A 15427-nucleotide genomic window follows, 5' to 3' on the forward strand; every position below is an offset into this window, starting at 1 on the left:
AAAAGCACGCCCCACACGCACCCTCTCAATTCCTTTTTTTCCGCTGCACAGCTCACTTCGGTACTTCTGAGATGGCAACAACCAGATTTAAACACTGCACACAGTGATCGAAGAAAATCCCTGATTCTGACAAACATTCCTTGGCGAGGCACATATCGCCGATTCTTGCCGTCACTGCCAAGCGCTGATGGCTCAATCCTGGAAAAACCGGGTTCATCGCCTTAGGTACCTACTCTACCAACAATCTTTGGCTCCCGTACCTTCGACGTCAACGGCTCGGCCATCGACATCAGCGTCGATCTCACGATCTTCGACATCAGCAGTGGCATTGACCTCTCAACCGGCTGACCTGCTAGCTCAGCCCACAACTCGCCTGACGAGGGCGAAGAAAGCGACCCAGAAGAGGCCCAGTGCGACCATGTCGACGACCTCAAAAACCACGAGGCTGACCAAACAGGCCGCAAGACCGTGCACAGTGACTACTGAAACTGTACAAGTGCGCCATTCCTCGACCAGCTCGGTGGCTTTGGCGAGGTCGGTTCGATCTACAAGGTCGACATCGGCAACTCCGCCATCATCCACGGAGGTTCGTATTGTTTTCTGCCAAGCTCAAAAAGAGTCTCGACATGCTGCTACTTCCTCCTTCTCCATCCCTCCTACACTGGGCAAGTCGATTTCGAAGTCAGCATCGACCCAACCCCCGGCAAAGAAGAAAAAGACAATGCCGCCGCCTTCCTCATCTTTGTCCTCATGAAGAGTGACCACAGCCTCCTTGGCCACGTCGTCATCAAGGTCTTCGCCGATACAGTCAGCCCAACTAGAGCCACTCCTGCAGCCAACTCAGGAGGATCAGATGCCGACAGAGGTGCCCGTAGAGTGGCCGGAGTCCCCAGGGGCCTCGGTGGAGACGGTGATAGAGGCACCCGTTCATTCTGTGACTGCTGGACAGGAGCTTTTCCCGCTTGCGGGAACACCGGAGAGAGGGAGGCAAACAACGAGATTGGCGCGCGCTGCCGAATCCTCGGCATCCAAACAACCCCCAGCCACACAACCCCCGGGCGCATCGTTGATGCCGCCACCCTAACCCTCATGAGACCGTTCTTCATCCTCTCCCCCTCCTTCGGTAGTTGGGGAAGAAGAGGAAGATGGCGAGATTCTGGCATTGATTCATTCGGGCTCAGTACTGTCCCTTGGGATTGAGAGATCACCTACCCACGATGCCTATGAGGTCGACCCTCCATCGCCAACAGACAATGTGAGGGCCTTCGCTGATCAAATGGCCTGCATGGCAGAGACTTTGGGCTTGAAGGTAAAACACACCTCCAAGGCGGTGACCGATCCAGTTTTTTAACGAGTGCAGTCTGAATCCCCACCGGCCCCTCTCCTGCCGTTCCTGCCTTATCTCCTCGAAGTCATCCAAGCTTCCTGGAAAACCCCTTCTTCCATCCCTCTGACTTCTAAGAAGATTGATACCTTGTATCGAACTGACGATGAAGGTCTGGAATGGCTAATACACCACCCGACCCTAACTTGGTGGTTGTGAAAGCTGCCCAGGCATTTGGGAGACAATCCTCGATTCCTTCAGACCGAGAAGGAAAGAGATTCGACGCAGTAGGCAGAAATCTCTACTCCGGTGCCCTCTTGCTGACCAGAATGGCTAACTATGGCATGTGCATGGGGGCCTACCAGCAAATCCTCTGTGAAAAGGTGATGCCGTTCTTCCAGAGAATGTCAGAGGAAGACCGTACTGTCCTCTCTACGCTGGCCCAAGAAGCTAACTCTTTGGTGCATCACCAGGTGCAAATGGCTAAACATACAGGTGACACAGTGGGGAAGATGATCGCCCATGCGATTGCCATCAGAAGACACGCTTGGCTCTGTTCCTCTGGTCTCTCGACATCGTCAAGACAAGTTATCGAGGACCTACCCTTTGATGCCCTTGGCCTCTTCAATGCAGGGACTGATGATAAGCTAAAGGCAAACCAGGACTTCAGAATCCTGGCAGCCAAATGTGGGATCGAGAACCAGTCTCAGGCACAGAGAACAAGATGGTTCCAGTACAAACGTCGAAACGGAGTCCCATACCGACATGGTCAGTTTCACCAGTCTTTTCGACCCCTCCAATCATCCCACCAGCAAACCCATCCGCAGCAGTCCCAACAACAGCGAAGAGCACAACCACAACAGCGCTTGAGGTCCCGTCAACCATTGGGGGAAACCAACCCAGGCGCCATGTTTGACACTTTAATGGATGATACCATCTTGCAATCAGGTACCGATGCCGTTCCCATGTCCCTCCCACCAAACCCCAACCTCACATTTCAACTCGACCTTCCACCGTTCGGTGATCACCTGTCAAGATTCATAACTGAATGGCAAGATATCACCTCAGATGCATGGGTGCTAAAAATTGTCAAAGAAGGCTATGCATTGGAGTTCAAAGAACTCCCCCCAACAGGATAGATCGTCAATACCGAGCCCTCATTGGCAATCCTATCAGAAGTCAACACCCTACTCCTGAAAGGAGCCATCTCTCCCCTGCCAGATTGTTACAACAGACAGGTTTTCTTCTCTAGATATTTTACTGTCCCCAAGCCGGATGGCTCCCTTCGACCAATCCTAGATCTACGGGACTTAAACTTGTTTATCAAGCCCCAAAAGTTCAGAATTGTGATGGTGTCGTCCATATTTCCCCTTCTCAGATACGGGGACTTCTTCGCGTCCATCGACCTCTGAGACGCTTATTTTCACCTCTCAATCAGAGAACACCACAGACATTTCCTGGCCTTCAGAGTGGCAGAACAAATGTATGCCTTCAACGTGCTTCCATTCTGGCCCGTAACGGCCCCAAGTACTTTTACAAAATGCATGTCGGTTGTAGCCGCGGCCCTTAGGAGGAAAAAAATTTTATCGATTTTTTCCATACCTAGACGACTGGCCTCTGGCAGCATGCTCCCCAACGCTACTAAAATCCCAGATTCTGATTACAGTCTCCCTCCTCGAAAACCTGAACCGAACAGAAAAAAGTCACACTTGAAATCAATGACATGCATAAAATTCATCGGCGCCATGTTCGATTCGCTAACCCAATCTGTGTACCTCCCAGAAGAAAGGTTCAGAGCCCTGCATATCGAGACCCTCAGAGTCCTTCGGTCTCGTACGGTATCGGCAAAGCAGATACAAATCCTGCTCGGACACATGGCCTCCATAGTGATGGTGACTCCACTGGCAAGACTCTGATTCTGGCCTCTTCAAAGGTGGTTCCTCGACCACTTCAACCCAATAAGAGATAGAGCATCAAAACGGTTGTTGGTCCCACCGTCAGTAAAGAAGTCCCTAAGATGGTGGACGGATCAACACCATGTCTGCCAAGGCCTCCCCTTCCATCCCGAACCCCCATCCATTACCCTCACCACGGATGCGTCGATGTTCGCATGGGGATGCCATACAGGAGAACTCTCTGTCCAAGACCTCTGGTCAGCAGAGGAAAAACAGTATCACATCTACTATCTCAAACGCTTGGCGATTTTCAAGATCCTTCGAGCTTTTGCTCTGTTGGTCACAGGAAGGACTGTTCAGATCCTTACGGACAATATGGTGGCCATGTTTTACATAAACAAACAGGGCGGCACGGGATTGAGAAAGCTGCTAAAATTGTCCCTACAACTGTGGGACTGGTGCGTAACCAAGTCGGTGTCTCTAATAGCCATACACCTCCGGGGCACAGACAACACAGAGGTGGACTCGTTCAGCCGAACAAAGTCCACCTCGCACGAGTGGAAGCTGAACCCGCAAGAACTTGCCAAAATCTTCAACCACTGGGGAGATCGACCTCTTCGCGTTTCTGAATGCTCAACTGCTTTAGTTCAGAGCCCGCCTTGCTCCAGGTGCGGTACCGGGATGCCTCCGGGATGCACTCCTCCTCGATTGGTCAGGGAGTCTACTCTACCTCTTCCCTCCATTCCCACTCATCTCGAGAGTGATTGAGAGAATCCAGGCGGTGCAAGCAAACTGTATCCTTATAGCACCAGCATGGCCACAACAACCGTGGTTTCCAGTGCTCCTTCAACTTTCCGGAGACCGTGTTCAACGTCTCCCACTTCGTCCAGGGAAGACGACCCGCTCCTTCATCCCAACCTCCCATCCCTACACCTCTCGGAGGATCCAGTTTCAGGGACGCTTTGGTGAATCCTTTTTAAGGGGGTTTAACAATCTTCACCCCCCGATCCGTCCTCCTACCCCTGCTTGGAACCTTGACCTCGGCCTTGCACAGCTGGTGCAACCCTCCTTTGAACCCTTAGCTACAACAGAACTTCATCTCCTTTCCTGGAAGGTGACTTTTCTTGTGACGGTCACCTCGGCCCGTAGGCCATCTGAACTGGCAGTGTTGTGAATTGATGAACCTTACTTGATTTTCCATGCGGATAAAGCGGTTCTCCGCATGGATGTGTCCTTTCTCCCCAAAGTTGTTTCCCCAGTCCATGTTGATGAGGACATTGTTTTGCCTTCCTTCTTCCATTCCCCCTCCACCCCAGTGGAGAGGAGGCTACACCTTCTTGATGTGAGGAGAGCCTTATTGTTCTACAAGGACAGGACTTCTCAGTCCCGTAGGACTCAGAAACTCTTTGTGTCATACACTCAGGATATACTGGGCCTGCTGATATCCTCGCAACGCCTGTCCCATTGGATCGCATCGACCATCGAGCTATGTTAACAACTGACTCGCCACCAGCCCCCTTCAGTTGTTCGGGCTCGATCAACCAGGGTGATAGCAGCCTCAACTGCCTTTTTAAAGAGTATTCCCTTGGACTCTATTTGCAAGGCAGCTATCTGGGCAAACCCACAAACGTTTGTTTCCCACTATAGACTGGACACCAGGCATAGACCTGACATGGCCTTTGGGAGGACGATCCTGGCATCTTGTCCTCTTTGATCTCATCGATACCGTGTTGTTGTGTCGATACCATGCTGTTTATTGAGTCTCGATACCATGTTTTTTCATCAGTGTCTCCTTCCTCACAGAGGTGCCTTCTCAGGTCCTGATATCCCTGTTCTTAAAATGTGATGTTGTATGTTTACTATGCAGACACAGGTTTTACATGCCAAAGTTACTGTGTACCCTCCTCGTGGGAGGATCTGGGTGTTTCGGCCTTAACTGCGAGATTTTCTTGAAATCGCTGCCGTGCCTTATACTGTGTTATGTTTGTGTAACTGTGATTAAAGTGCCCTCATTTCGATGAGCGTGTTTACACTGTGAATTGACCATCCATTTTTGGCCTAGGAGGATCACGTACTCCTGTGGTTTACATGTTGTACCCTCCCTTCTGGGAGGTACTGTTTACTGACTTTTGCACTACAATAAAATTGTTTGGTCCTTTTGATTGAGTGTCGGTTTGTTCCCGCCTCCGGGACCTCAGCTTGCTAGTCTCCACAAGTGTGCATTCACAGAGACCACAAAGAAAAATGGTAGGTTACATACCTGTGACCATCTTTCTCCGAGTGGTGCTCTGTGAATTCACACAATCCCACCCGGCCTCCCTGCTACAAACCTCCAAATTTCTTGTTGCCTTTGCCACGTAGGAATTGCAAGGGTGTGTGCGGGGCGCCCTTTTATGCCCTGCCGGGGCTGGGCGGAGTTACCACCAAAACTTGAAAAGTTTAAACTAGAGACGTTTCTGTTGGAGCCCGCGCAGGCGCAGTCTCTCCACAAGTGTGAGTTCACAGAGCACCACTCGAAGAAAGATGGTCACAGGTGTGTAACCTACCATTTCCACCTTCATCTGAAGGTCCCATTAAAAAAAAAATTCTTTCTCTTTTTTCCCATAAAGTAAAGGTTTCCCCTTGACATTAAGTCTAGTTGTCTGGCTCCAGAGGGTGGTGCTCATCTCCATTTCTAAGCCGAAGAGCTGGCATAATCCGTAGATGCCTCCTAGGTCATATGGCCAGTATGACTGTATGGAGCGCCGTTACCTTCCCACCGGAGTGATCAACTCATATTTACATGGTTTCGAATTACTAGGCTGGCAGAAGCTGGAGCTCACCCTACTCTCTAGATTCAGACCGACAACCTTTCAGTCAGCAAGTTCAGCAGTTTAGCATGCTGCATCAATTTAAATCTTCCATGCACAAATCTATTGTTGCCTCCTCACAGTTTTCTGCTCCTTTGGGGAAATTGTTTTACTTTAGTCACTTAATAATGATTTTGGAAGAAAAGCTTAACTTTCTATGGGTGACAAATGTTGGAAACAGGGAAGCTGTGGATAATAATAATAGGAATAATAGCAATAATAACAGCAACAAGAAGAAGTAGCTAAATGCTACTTAGACACAAGATGTGTAATGGGAGACATTTGGTGTTGCATTTAAGAACCTCTCTGCCATGCAGGGCTCAGTCTAGAATAATGTTTCTCAGCCTTCCTAATGTCATGACCCCTTAATACAGTTCCTAATGTTGTGGTGACCCTCAACCATATGAGTCCTGTTGTGCTACTTCACAACTGTAATGCTACTACTGTTACAAATTGTAATGTAAATATCTGATATGCAGGATATATTTTCATTCACTGGACCAAATTTGACACAAATACCCAATACGCTCAAATGTGAATACTAGTGGGGTTGTGGGGGAGGGGTTTGATTTTGTCACTTGGGAGTTGTAGTTACTGGGATTTATTATTCATCAAATAGCATTCTGAACTCCAACAATGATAGAATTGACCCAGTCTTGGCACACAGTACTCCCACGAGCAACAGAAAATACTGGAAGGGTTTGGTGGGCATTGACCTTGAATTTTGGAGTTGTAGTTTACCTAGAGAGCACTGTGGACCGAAGCAATGATAGATCTGGAGCAAACTTGGCATGAATCCTCAGTATGCCCAAATGTGACCTATACAAATAGAACTTGACATTTGGGAGTTGTAGTTGCTGGGATTTATAGTTCACCTACAATCAGCTAGCATTCTGAACCCCCACCACCGATAGAATTGGCCCAAACTTCCCACACAGAACCCCCATGACCAACAGAAAATACTGTGTTTTCTGATGTTATTTGGTGATCCCTCTGACCCTCCCCTGACCCCCACCCTCCGCAGGGCTCCCAATTGCCATTCTTCAATTAGTGCAAATTTCTTCTGTGTTTTATTACTCCGAATAGTAGTCATTGGGAAATGGGCCACTTTTTCCTCCTGTACCCCTTAGAAACAAGGGAGCAGGAATGGGTGCTTCCATTCACCAACTCTCTTTCCCTTTCCTCCCTCCTGCTCTTTCTAGGTCCAGCTCAATGCCGGCCAGCTGCAGTACATCCGCCTGGCCCAGCCCGTGTCCGGCACCCAGGTCATCCAGGGCCAGATCCAGACACTTGCCGCCAATACGCAGCAGGTACAGACTGAGCTCAAGATGTGCTGAAATACCCCTGAATGATTGGAAGGCCATTGTTTTTCCCAAGGTGGAGCCTCCAAAACAGGGAAGAAGGTTGCCTTCCTGGTGCTGGCATTGTTGGTGCTTGCCATTTAAAATTAAGATAATTATTTTCTGTCTACTTAGGGGATATTTTCATTGAGCCTACCCATTCATACATATCAGATTTAAATACTCAAACTACCAGTATCAAAGCAACTCCCAAAACTGAAAAGGGGTGTGGGTGTTTACAGTGAATTGGCTGCTCTCAGGTTGTGTATCTCAGGGGGAAAAAGGAGAAACAACCTGCCATATTGACTCTGGAATATGATACCTTGCCATTGGTTTGCCACCAACTTTGTCCAGGATTCTGCCAATAGAGCTAACCTGACCCCCTCCCCATTCCCTTTTCTCCTTTTGTATAGGTCAGCTTTTTCGGTTTTGGCCCCCTGCCAGACTTTACATTGTCAGCCTTTTGTGTGTGGGCGCTGTATCTAATTTCAAGGGCTTTGCAAGGACTATTTTTATCACTGCTTCATACATTCATTACAAACATCCTTCCTCTTACATTTATATCATGAATAGTAGTTGTTGTCAATTCTTTTCTGAACTAGGTGTGCATTTACGACTTGGTGGGGAGGGTGCATTTTATTATTTTATAAAAAAATGTTTTTTTATTTTCTTCTTTGCTCATACATAACACAGCTTCATCTTCCTTTTAAAAGCTAGGGCCTCCTTTATTAAATTGAGAAGCAAGCTCCTGAACTTTCGGTTGCAATCCCAGTTCTGTCCCATTCCAACTAAGAGAGGGCTGCCTCAGAAAGCCTGTCTGTTATTCAATAAACACGTGAAGCCTTTGAAAAGCTTTAATAGTAATAATAATAATAATAATATGCTTTAAAGATCAAACTGCAAAGACTCTGGCACAAGCCAGTCAAGGTGGCCTCAGTGGTGATTGGCACACTGGGTGCAGTGCCTAAAGACCTTGGCCTGCACTTAAACACAATCGGTGCTGACAAAATTACCATCTGTCAGTTACTTGGATCTGTATGCATTATTCACCGATACATCACACAATCCTAGACACTTGGGAAGTGTCCGATGTGAGATTGAATACAAAAGCCAGCATAGTTATCTTGTTTGCTGTGTACTAATCTTGTTGGGTATCTAATAATAATAATAATAATAATTTAAAGATTATTATTATTTTATTTAATAATAATAATTTAAATAATAATTTAAAGACCTTGGCCTGCACTTATAGTCGGCACTGACAAAATCTGCCAGCTGCAGAAGGCCACACATGATTCGCCGATACATCACACAGTCCTAGACACTTGGAAAGTGTCCGACGTGTGATCCGATATAACAGCCAGCAGCGCAGCCTTGTCTGCTGTGGATATCTTGTGTTTCGAAGAAGAAGAAGAGGAGGAGGAGGAGCAGCAGCAGCAGCAGCAGCTTTATTTATATCCATTCCTCCCCCTTTCCCCGAAAGGACTCAGAGTGGCTTACAACAACAACAAAAACCCCATATAGTAATAATAAACATACAACCAAATCAAACTTAAATCACACAATAATTAAAGCATAAAAACATATAAACATATAAATTAAGAAGTTTTGTCTGGAGACTTCCCTTTGGAACAAGTTATGCTTCTCCCTCTCCCGTCCAAAACTTCCTCTCTAACACTTCCTTCTCCATAGTGGTTCTATGACATACTTTCACAACCAGAAAAAAAAAAAAACTCTGACAAAGTGCAAGGGGAAGTCTCTTATGCCTCCATTGCCCTGTTGCCATATCTCCACCTTCAGATATAAGCAATGTTGTTCCATGTGATCTTTGGTGAATAGTTGTTGTGCATGCATCGCTTCCCATGCAGGCTATACTTTTTGTACAACATTTGATCTATTCCTTCCATCAGGAAGTTATTCAGATGAGGTAAAGGTATTGTGAACACCTGAAAGGAACTCGGGCACCAGTTCAGGAACCGAGCCTTGCTATTGATGTCAAGCAGGACTTAAGGCCCCAGAATTCTATGATTCCAAGTGGCCTTCTGTGTGTGTGTGTGTGTATCTTTTAATGTACAGTTAAGCTATGCATGGTCTGACTTTCCCACTTTTTGAAGGGTGGGATTGCAGATGTCAATAACCCCATGACTTTTGTAGATTGCGCAGACAGAGGTTCAACAGGGACAACAGCAATTCAGCCAGTTTACAGACGGGCAGGTAAGTGATTGGAGATGCATGGGGCTGAAGACTCTTCTGGAAGGAAGAGGACCTCCTTAGGGTTGGTGCCCAAATTGGGAGGGGGCTGGAGGGTCCCCACCGCCTTGCCATGCCTCCAATGGATCCGCCTACTCCTTCGAAACCAAAATGGTAAACACTGCTGTTTTAGTTGGGTCCTTCGCTAAAGATTAGTAACAGATTCCAAGTTGAGTAACAAACGTTATGTGGTAATAACAGTGCGCCTTAAGAGTTTTAATTACACTGTTCAACAGAGAAAAAGTTGCCGACCTGAAAATAGCTGTTCTTTTATGATTTTGGGGTACTGAAAACGAAAATGACATTTAAAAATGTATATTGGCTCTAGTTTTTATGATATAAGCAATCACGTCATCACGTATGGTTGAAAAAATGCATGTTGCGACTTACACTATGGAAGATTCTAGAATATTCTAGAAAGTTTGATGACGCAGTATTAGTACCGTGTGCAAAAGCCAGAAAGCCCTATATAAGGCCAGACTTTTGAACGGTGAGGGTCAGTCAGTTGAAGACTATCGTTAAACATCATTTTACATTGTTCTTTTCTACTGTAGTTATGCCTCGCAGGTGTGTATATAAAGCAGATAATTTCCCCTTATGTTTGCGGTGAAGTTACTTTTGAATCACAAAAGAGACGAATAACAGCAGTGATTAGGAAAGCCTACAAGTTGTATTTTGAGTGCGAAATAGGAGACCAAGACAAAAGTTGGGCACCCCACATCTGCTGTAATTCATGTGGATCGAGACGTGTCCAGTGGCTGAAGGGGAAAAAGTATTCCATGCCTTTTGCAGTGCCAATGATTTGGCGGGAACCAACCGATCATGTCAGTAATTGTTACTTTTGTATGGTGCCTCCAATTCAGAAAGGTGTTACAAAGAGAAAGAAATCTCAGTTCTTGTGGGGTTTTTCGGGCTATATGGCCATGTTCTAGAGGCATTTCTCCTGACGTTTCGCCTGCATCCAGTACCTCATGGAGAAGGACTACCAATTCCAGAAGCACCTGACTCTTTCGTAATTGACTCCAGTGAGGAAGAACCAGACGAAGCTTGTAGTGGTGATCCAATAGCCTTATTTGACCCCGATTTTCTGTCATCCACATCCAATGAACCGCATCTCATAACACAGATGGAACTCAACAACCTAATAAGAGATCTGGATCTTCCTAAGAACAAGGCCGAGGTTTTAGGTTCAAGACTGAAGCAATGGAATCTCTTGGCAGATGATGTTCGTACATCACTATACCGTGACCGTCAGAAAGACCTTCTTCCACTCTTTGACCAGGAAGGTGATATTGCTGTTTGTAAGAATATCTGCGATTTAATGTCGGCCCTCAACATAAATTATAATCCCAAAGAGTGGAGGTTATTCGTTGACGCTTCCAAAACAAGTCTTAAAGCTGTATTACTGCATAATGGGAATCAGTTACCATCTATTCCAGTTGCTTATGCAGTTGCAATGAAAGAAACATATGAAAACCTGAAAGAGCTTCTAAGATGCATCAACTACGATCAACATCAATGGTCAGTCTTTTGTGACCTAAAAGCTGTTGTTATCTTACTTGCTGCAAAAATAAATGAAGGAATTTTTGTTGGCCCACAGATCCCTCAACTTATGGGTGACAACGAGTTTCTTTCTCTATTGAAAGGAAAAGAAAAGGCTGCGTGGATATCATTCATGTCAGTAACATCAAAGTTTCTTGGAAACATCAAATCATCAAACTACAAGGAAGTGGTTGAAGAACTACTCCAAGCCTACCATCGTCTTGGATGTAACATGTCATTAAAAATTAATTTCCTTGACTCACACCTGGATTTCTTTCCCTCAAATTGTGGGGCAGTGAGCGACGAGCATGGTGAGCGTTTCCATCAACAAGTTGCCACTATGGAAAAAAGATATCAAAGCAAATGGACTCCGTCAATGCTGTCAGACTACTGCTGGAGCATTGTAAGAGATAATCCTTTCCTTGAATACAAAATAAAAGTCAAGAGAAGCAAACAGAATATAAACTAAAGTCACGACTAAAGCGACATTTAAACTTTCAGACTTTTCAACTGCATTAGGCCTACTAATATAGTTTCTTGCTGCACAAACACAAACAATAGACTAATTAAATAAATATTTCTCATGTATAAACTATTGGCAATATAATTTGACTAAAATTTAGTAAATATTCATGGTTTATATACATGCAGTAAGGTTAGGCGCATTATCATAATATTAATGAATTACCTATTGTAGAGAAAATTGAAATAGCTGTTGCATAAAAACCAGAGCCAATTAACACATTTAATTATTATATTTGAATTTAGCATGTTAAATTTATTAAGAAACGGCACATTTCGTTTCCGCAACTGAGAAAAACTGAAAGGTTTTAGAGCTGTGTTATATGAGTCCTACTTTTGCCTATATATGTTTTTTCAAAAGGTACCGTATATACTTGAGAATAAGCTGACCTGAATATAAGTCAAGGCACCTAATTTTACCACAGAAAACTGGGAAAACATATTGACTCTAGTATAAGCCGAGGGTGGGAAATGCAATGGCTACTGGTAAATTTCAAAATAAAAATAGTTAGCAATAAAATTACATTAAATGAGGCATCAGTAGGTTAAATGTTTTTGAATATTTACATAAAACTGTAATTTAAGATAAGACTCATTATTCTAACCTTCAATGTAAATGTGCTTACACATCCTTCTAATAATAAAAAAGAGAGTAAAATAATAAATATAATAAAAATAATAGAGTAAAATAATAAATGTTATAAAAATAATAGTAAAATAATGTAAATGTAATAATAATAATAATAATAATAATAATAATAATAATAGAGTAAAATAATAAATGTAAATAATACAGAGTTTTGGAGCACAATACTCCTGACCTCACGATTGTATTAAAAAACCAAGTATAGATTTATGTATTTTCACTGGGTTGTTGTAGGTTTTTTCAGGCTACATGGCCATGTTCTAGAGGCATTATCTCCTGACGTTTCGCCTGCATCTATGGCAAGCATCCTCAGAGGTAGTGAAGACTGTTGGAACTAGGAAAAAGGGTTTTCTGATGGAATGACCAGGGTGGGACAAAGGGCTCTTGTCTGCTGGAGCTAGGTGTGAACGTTTCAACTAACCACCTTGATTAGCATTTGATGGCCTGGCTGTTGTTTGGTGTGGCTTGTTAGTGCCTGGAGCAGTCTTTTGTTGAGAGGTGATTAGATATCCCAGATTATTTCCTCTCTGTTGTTTTGCTGTTGTAATTTTAGAGTTTTTTTAATACTGGTAGCCAGATTTTGTTCATTGATGTTCTGTTTATTGATGTATTGCGGGCTTGGCCTCGTGTAAGCCACACAGAGTCCCTTGGGGAGATGGTAGCGGGGTACAAATAAAGTGTTATTATTATTATATTATTATTTACATGGTTTCCTCCTTTCTATTGAAATTGTCCACATGCTTGTGGATTTCAATGACTTCTCTGTGGATTTCAATGACTTCTCACCAACATGGTGGTTGTGAGAGTGGTCCAGCATTTCTGTGTTCTCAGATAATATGCTGTGTCCAGGATGGTTCATCAGGTGCTCTATTATGGCTGTCTTCTCTGGTTGAAGTACCTTTCATGTTCCTTGATTTGTGTTTGGGCACTGCATTTGGTGGTCCCTATGTAGACTTGTCCACAGCTGCATGGTATACGGTAGACTGTATGGATCGTCAATGTTGCGATCCCAGGCGAGAGCAGGATTGAAGAGAAACAACTGGAAAAGCTGACACAATACGAGGATTTAAAAATCAAATTGCAAAGACTGGCACAGGCCAGTCAAGGTGGTCCCAGTGGTGATCGGCACACTGGGTGCAGTGCCTAAAGAGCACTTAAATACAATCAGCGCTGACAAGATTACCATCTGCCAGATGCAAAAGGCCACCCTACTGGGATCTGCACATATTATTCGCAAATACATTACATAGTCCTAGACACTTGGGAAGTGTCTGCGTGTGATCCAATACAACAGCAGAGTGATCTTGTTTGCTCTAGACTCATCTTGTTGTGTTTCTATTATTATTATTATTATTATTATTAATAATAATAATAATAATAGAGTAAAATAATAAATAACCTTGACTTGAGTATAAGCCAAGGGAGGCTTTTTCAGCCTTAAAAAGGGGCTGAAAATTTCAGCTTATACTTGAGTATATACGGTACTTCAATTCCACACTAATGTGTCTCTTTTTACCCGTCCTTTTGCAGCAACTGTATCAGATCCAGCAAGTGACCATGCCTGCCGGGCAGGACATCACACAGCCCATGTTCATCCAGTCGGCCAGTCAGGCAACAGACGGGCAGTCCCCACAGGTTACAGGAGACTGAAGCTGTCCAGCCAGTGGATTGTCAGATAGTAAGGCTTCCTCCATTGTCCCCACCTTCATTTGATATGCAGCTGTCAAGGGCTGTACGCCACTTTGTATTATATGGACTGTTTCAATCTCTTGGGTGAAAAAGATATCCCCAATGAACTGATGGCAATATAATACACATCCTTTTTATTATAATTATTATTATGTGTGATTTTTTTAGAACTTGTAAATCCTAAATTGTTCAGTCTATACAAACGGATGTAGGGCTCTTTTTGAGCCATGGTTTCTCCAATGGTCCAAGATCTTTTCTGTCACTCCGTCCACTTTCCCTGTTGTCTGAGTTGCAACTGCCAGGATTTTGTGCCATTCTCGCTTTAAGTGAAGAGTGGACATGTCCCTTTGTTTCCATTCAAGCGGAAAGTGTGTGAGAATGTTTATCTGGGTGTGTTTGTTTGTATGTGTAAGAGAGGGGGGGGGCGAGAGATGTGTGAGGAATAGCATCAAAGATTGAAATATTGCTATTTGCAGTGTCCAAGGAAAATATCAGAAGGCAGAGAAACCAGATGTTTGTGCATTAAACTTATTTTCCGAAGGCTTACATTTGTCCTTAATCAATTTTGGAATTACTTAAAAGAGCTCTAGACATGCAAATGTCATGTTTTTAGTTAATGGTGCAAAATGTTTTTTGTTAAAGCCTGTATAAAATTTGGTCTATGCATGTATTTAAAAACAGCATGAAATGCAATAAACTGTGTTTTCCTATGATAGTTTGCCCAGTGTCTCTTCCAGCTTGTCAAGTGAATTGAAAGTGGCCCCAAAGAGTTTCCGTTTGATTAGAAGTTACCCAAGATATTTGGGTCCCCGAAGTCAGAGATATAAATGGCATTTCCCTCCAGGGATAAAATCCACAATTTGTTCCACCTAATGACCCCAGAATCTACCACCTGAGGCTGTTCACACCTGGCAGATTTGGCCCTGACCTATTAAAAGGGCTTGGATAAACCTACACACTCATATCCCTCCATTCTGTCAACTGTAATTCTTATTATGGGTGGGGAAGCAGGGAACGTGTTGTCAACTGAACCAACAATAGGCCTTTCTATCTCTGTCCTACATACTAGCCATGCAGCTATAATATTTTTCATGTTCTGAGCCTATGCATGCTTACGTATTTATTGGAACTTGTGTGGGCTGATGTATCTTCAAATACCTTATTGACCGATGGATTTCAAGGAAGACACAGAGGTGTTTTTCCAATCCTTTCCTTTGACATAGAGCCGCCACCATTTAAGATTCATCAGCATTTTCCTATCCAAATCCTAACCAGGGCTGCCCCTGTTTAGCTTCTAAAGTTAGACAGAATCCAATTCTTTTACAGTATTGAAGCCACCTCTCCACAAAATTATTATTATTATTATTATT

The 15427-nt window shown here is 44.1% G+C and overlaps 1 protein-coding gene across 1 annotated transcript in view; it reads left to right on the forward strand.

Annotated features, from left to right (window-relative positions):
• LOC137095078 (nuclear transcription factor Y subunit gamma-like) overlaps positions 1–14116 on the forward strand; it is a 67593-nt gene extending 53477 nt beyond the window's left edge. The window contains exons 7-9 of the mRNA XM_067461290.1: positions 7271–7378; positions 9563–9622; positions 13899–14116. Coding sequence (XP_067317391.1) covers positions 7271–7378; positions 9563–9622; positions 13899–14018 — 288 coding nt within the window. The 3' untranslated portion in view covers positions 14019–14116. The remainder of the gene's footprint in view (positions 1–7270; positions 7379–9562; positions 9623–13898) is intronic.
• Positions 14117–15427: the final 1311 nt, after the last annotated feature.

This window comes from Anolis sagrei, chromosome Y (assembly GCF_037176765.1).
Source record: "Anolis sagrei isolate rAnoSag1 chromosome Y, rAnoSag1.mat, whole genome shotgun sequence".
Taxonomy (NCBI): Eukaryota; Metazoa; Chordata; class Lepidosauria; order Squamata; family Dactyloidae; genus Anolis; species Anolis sagrei.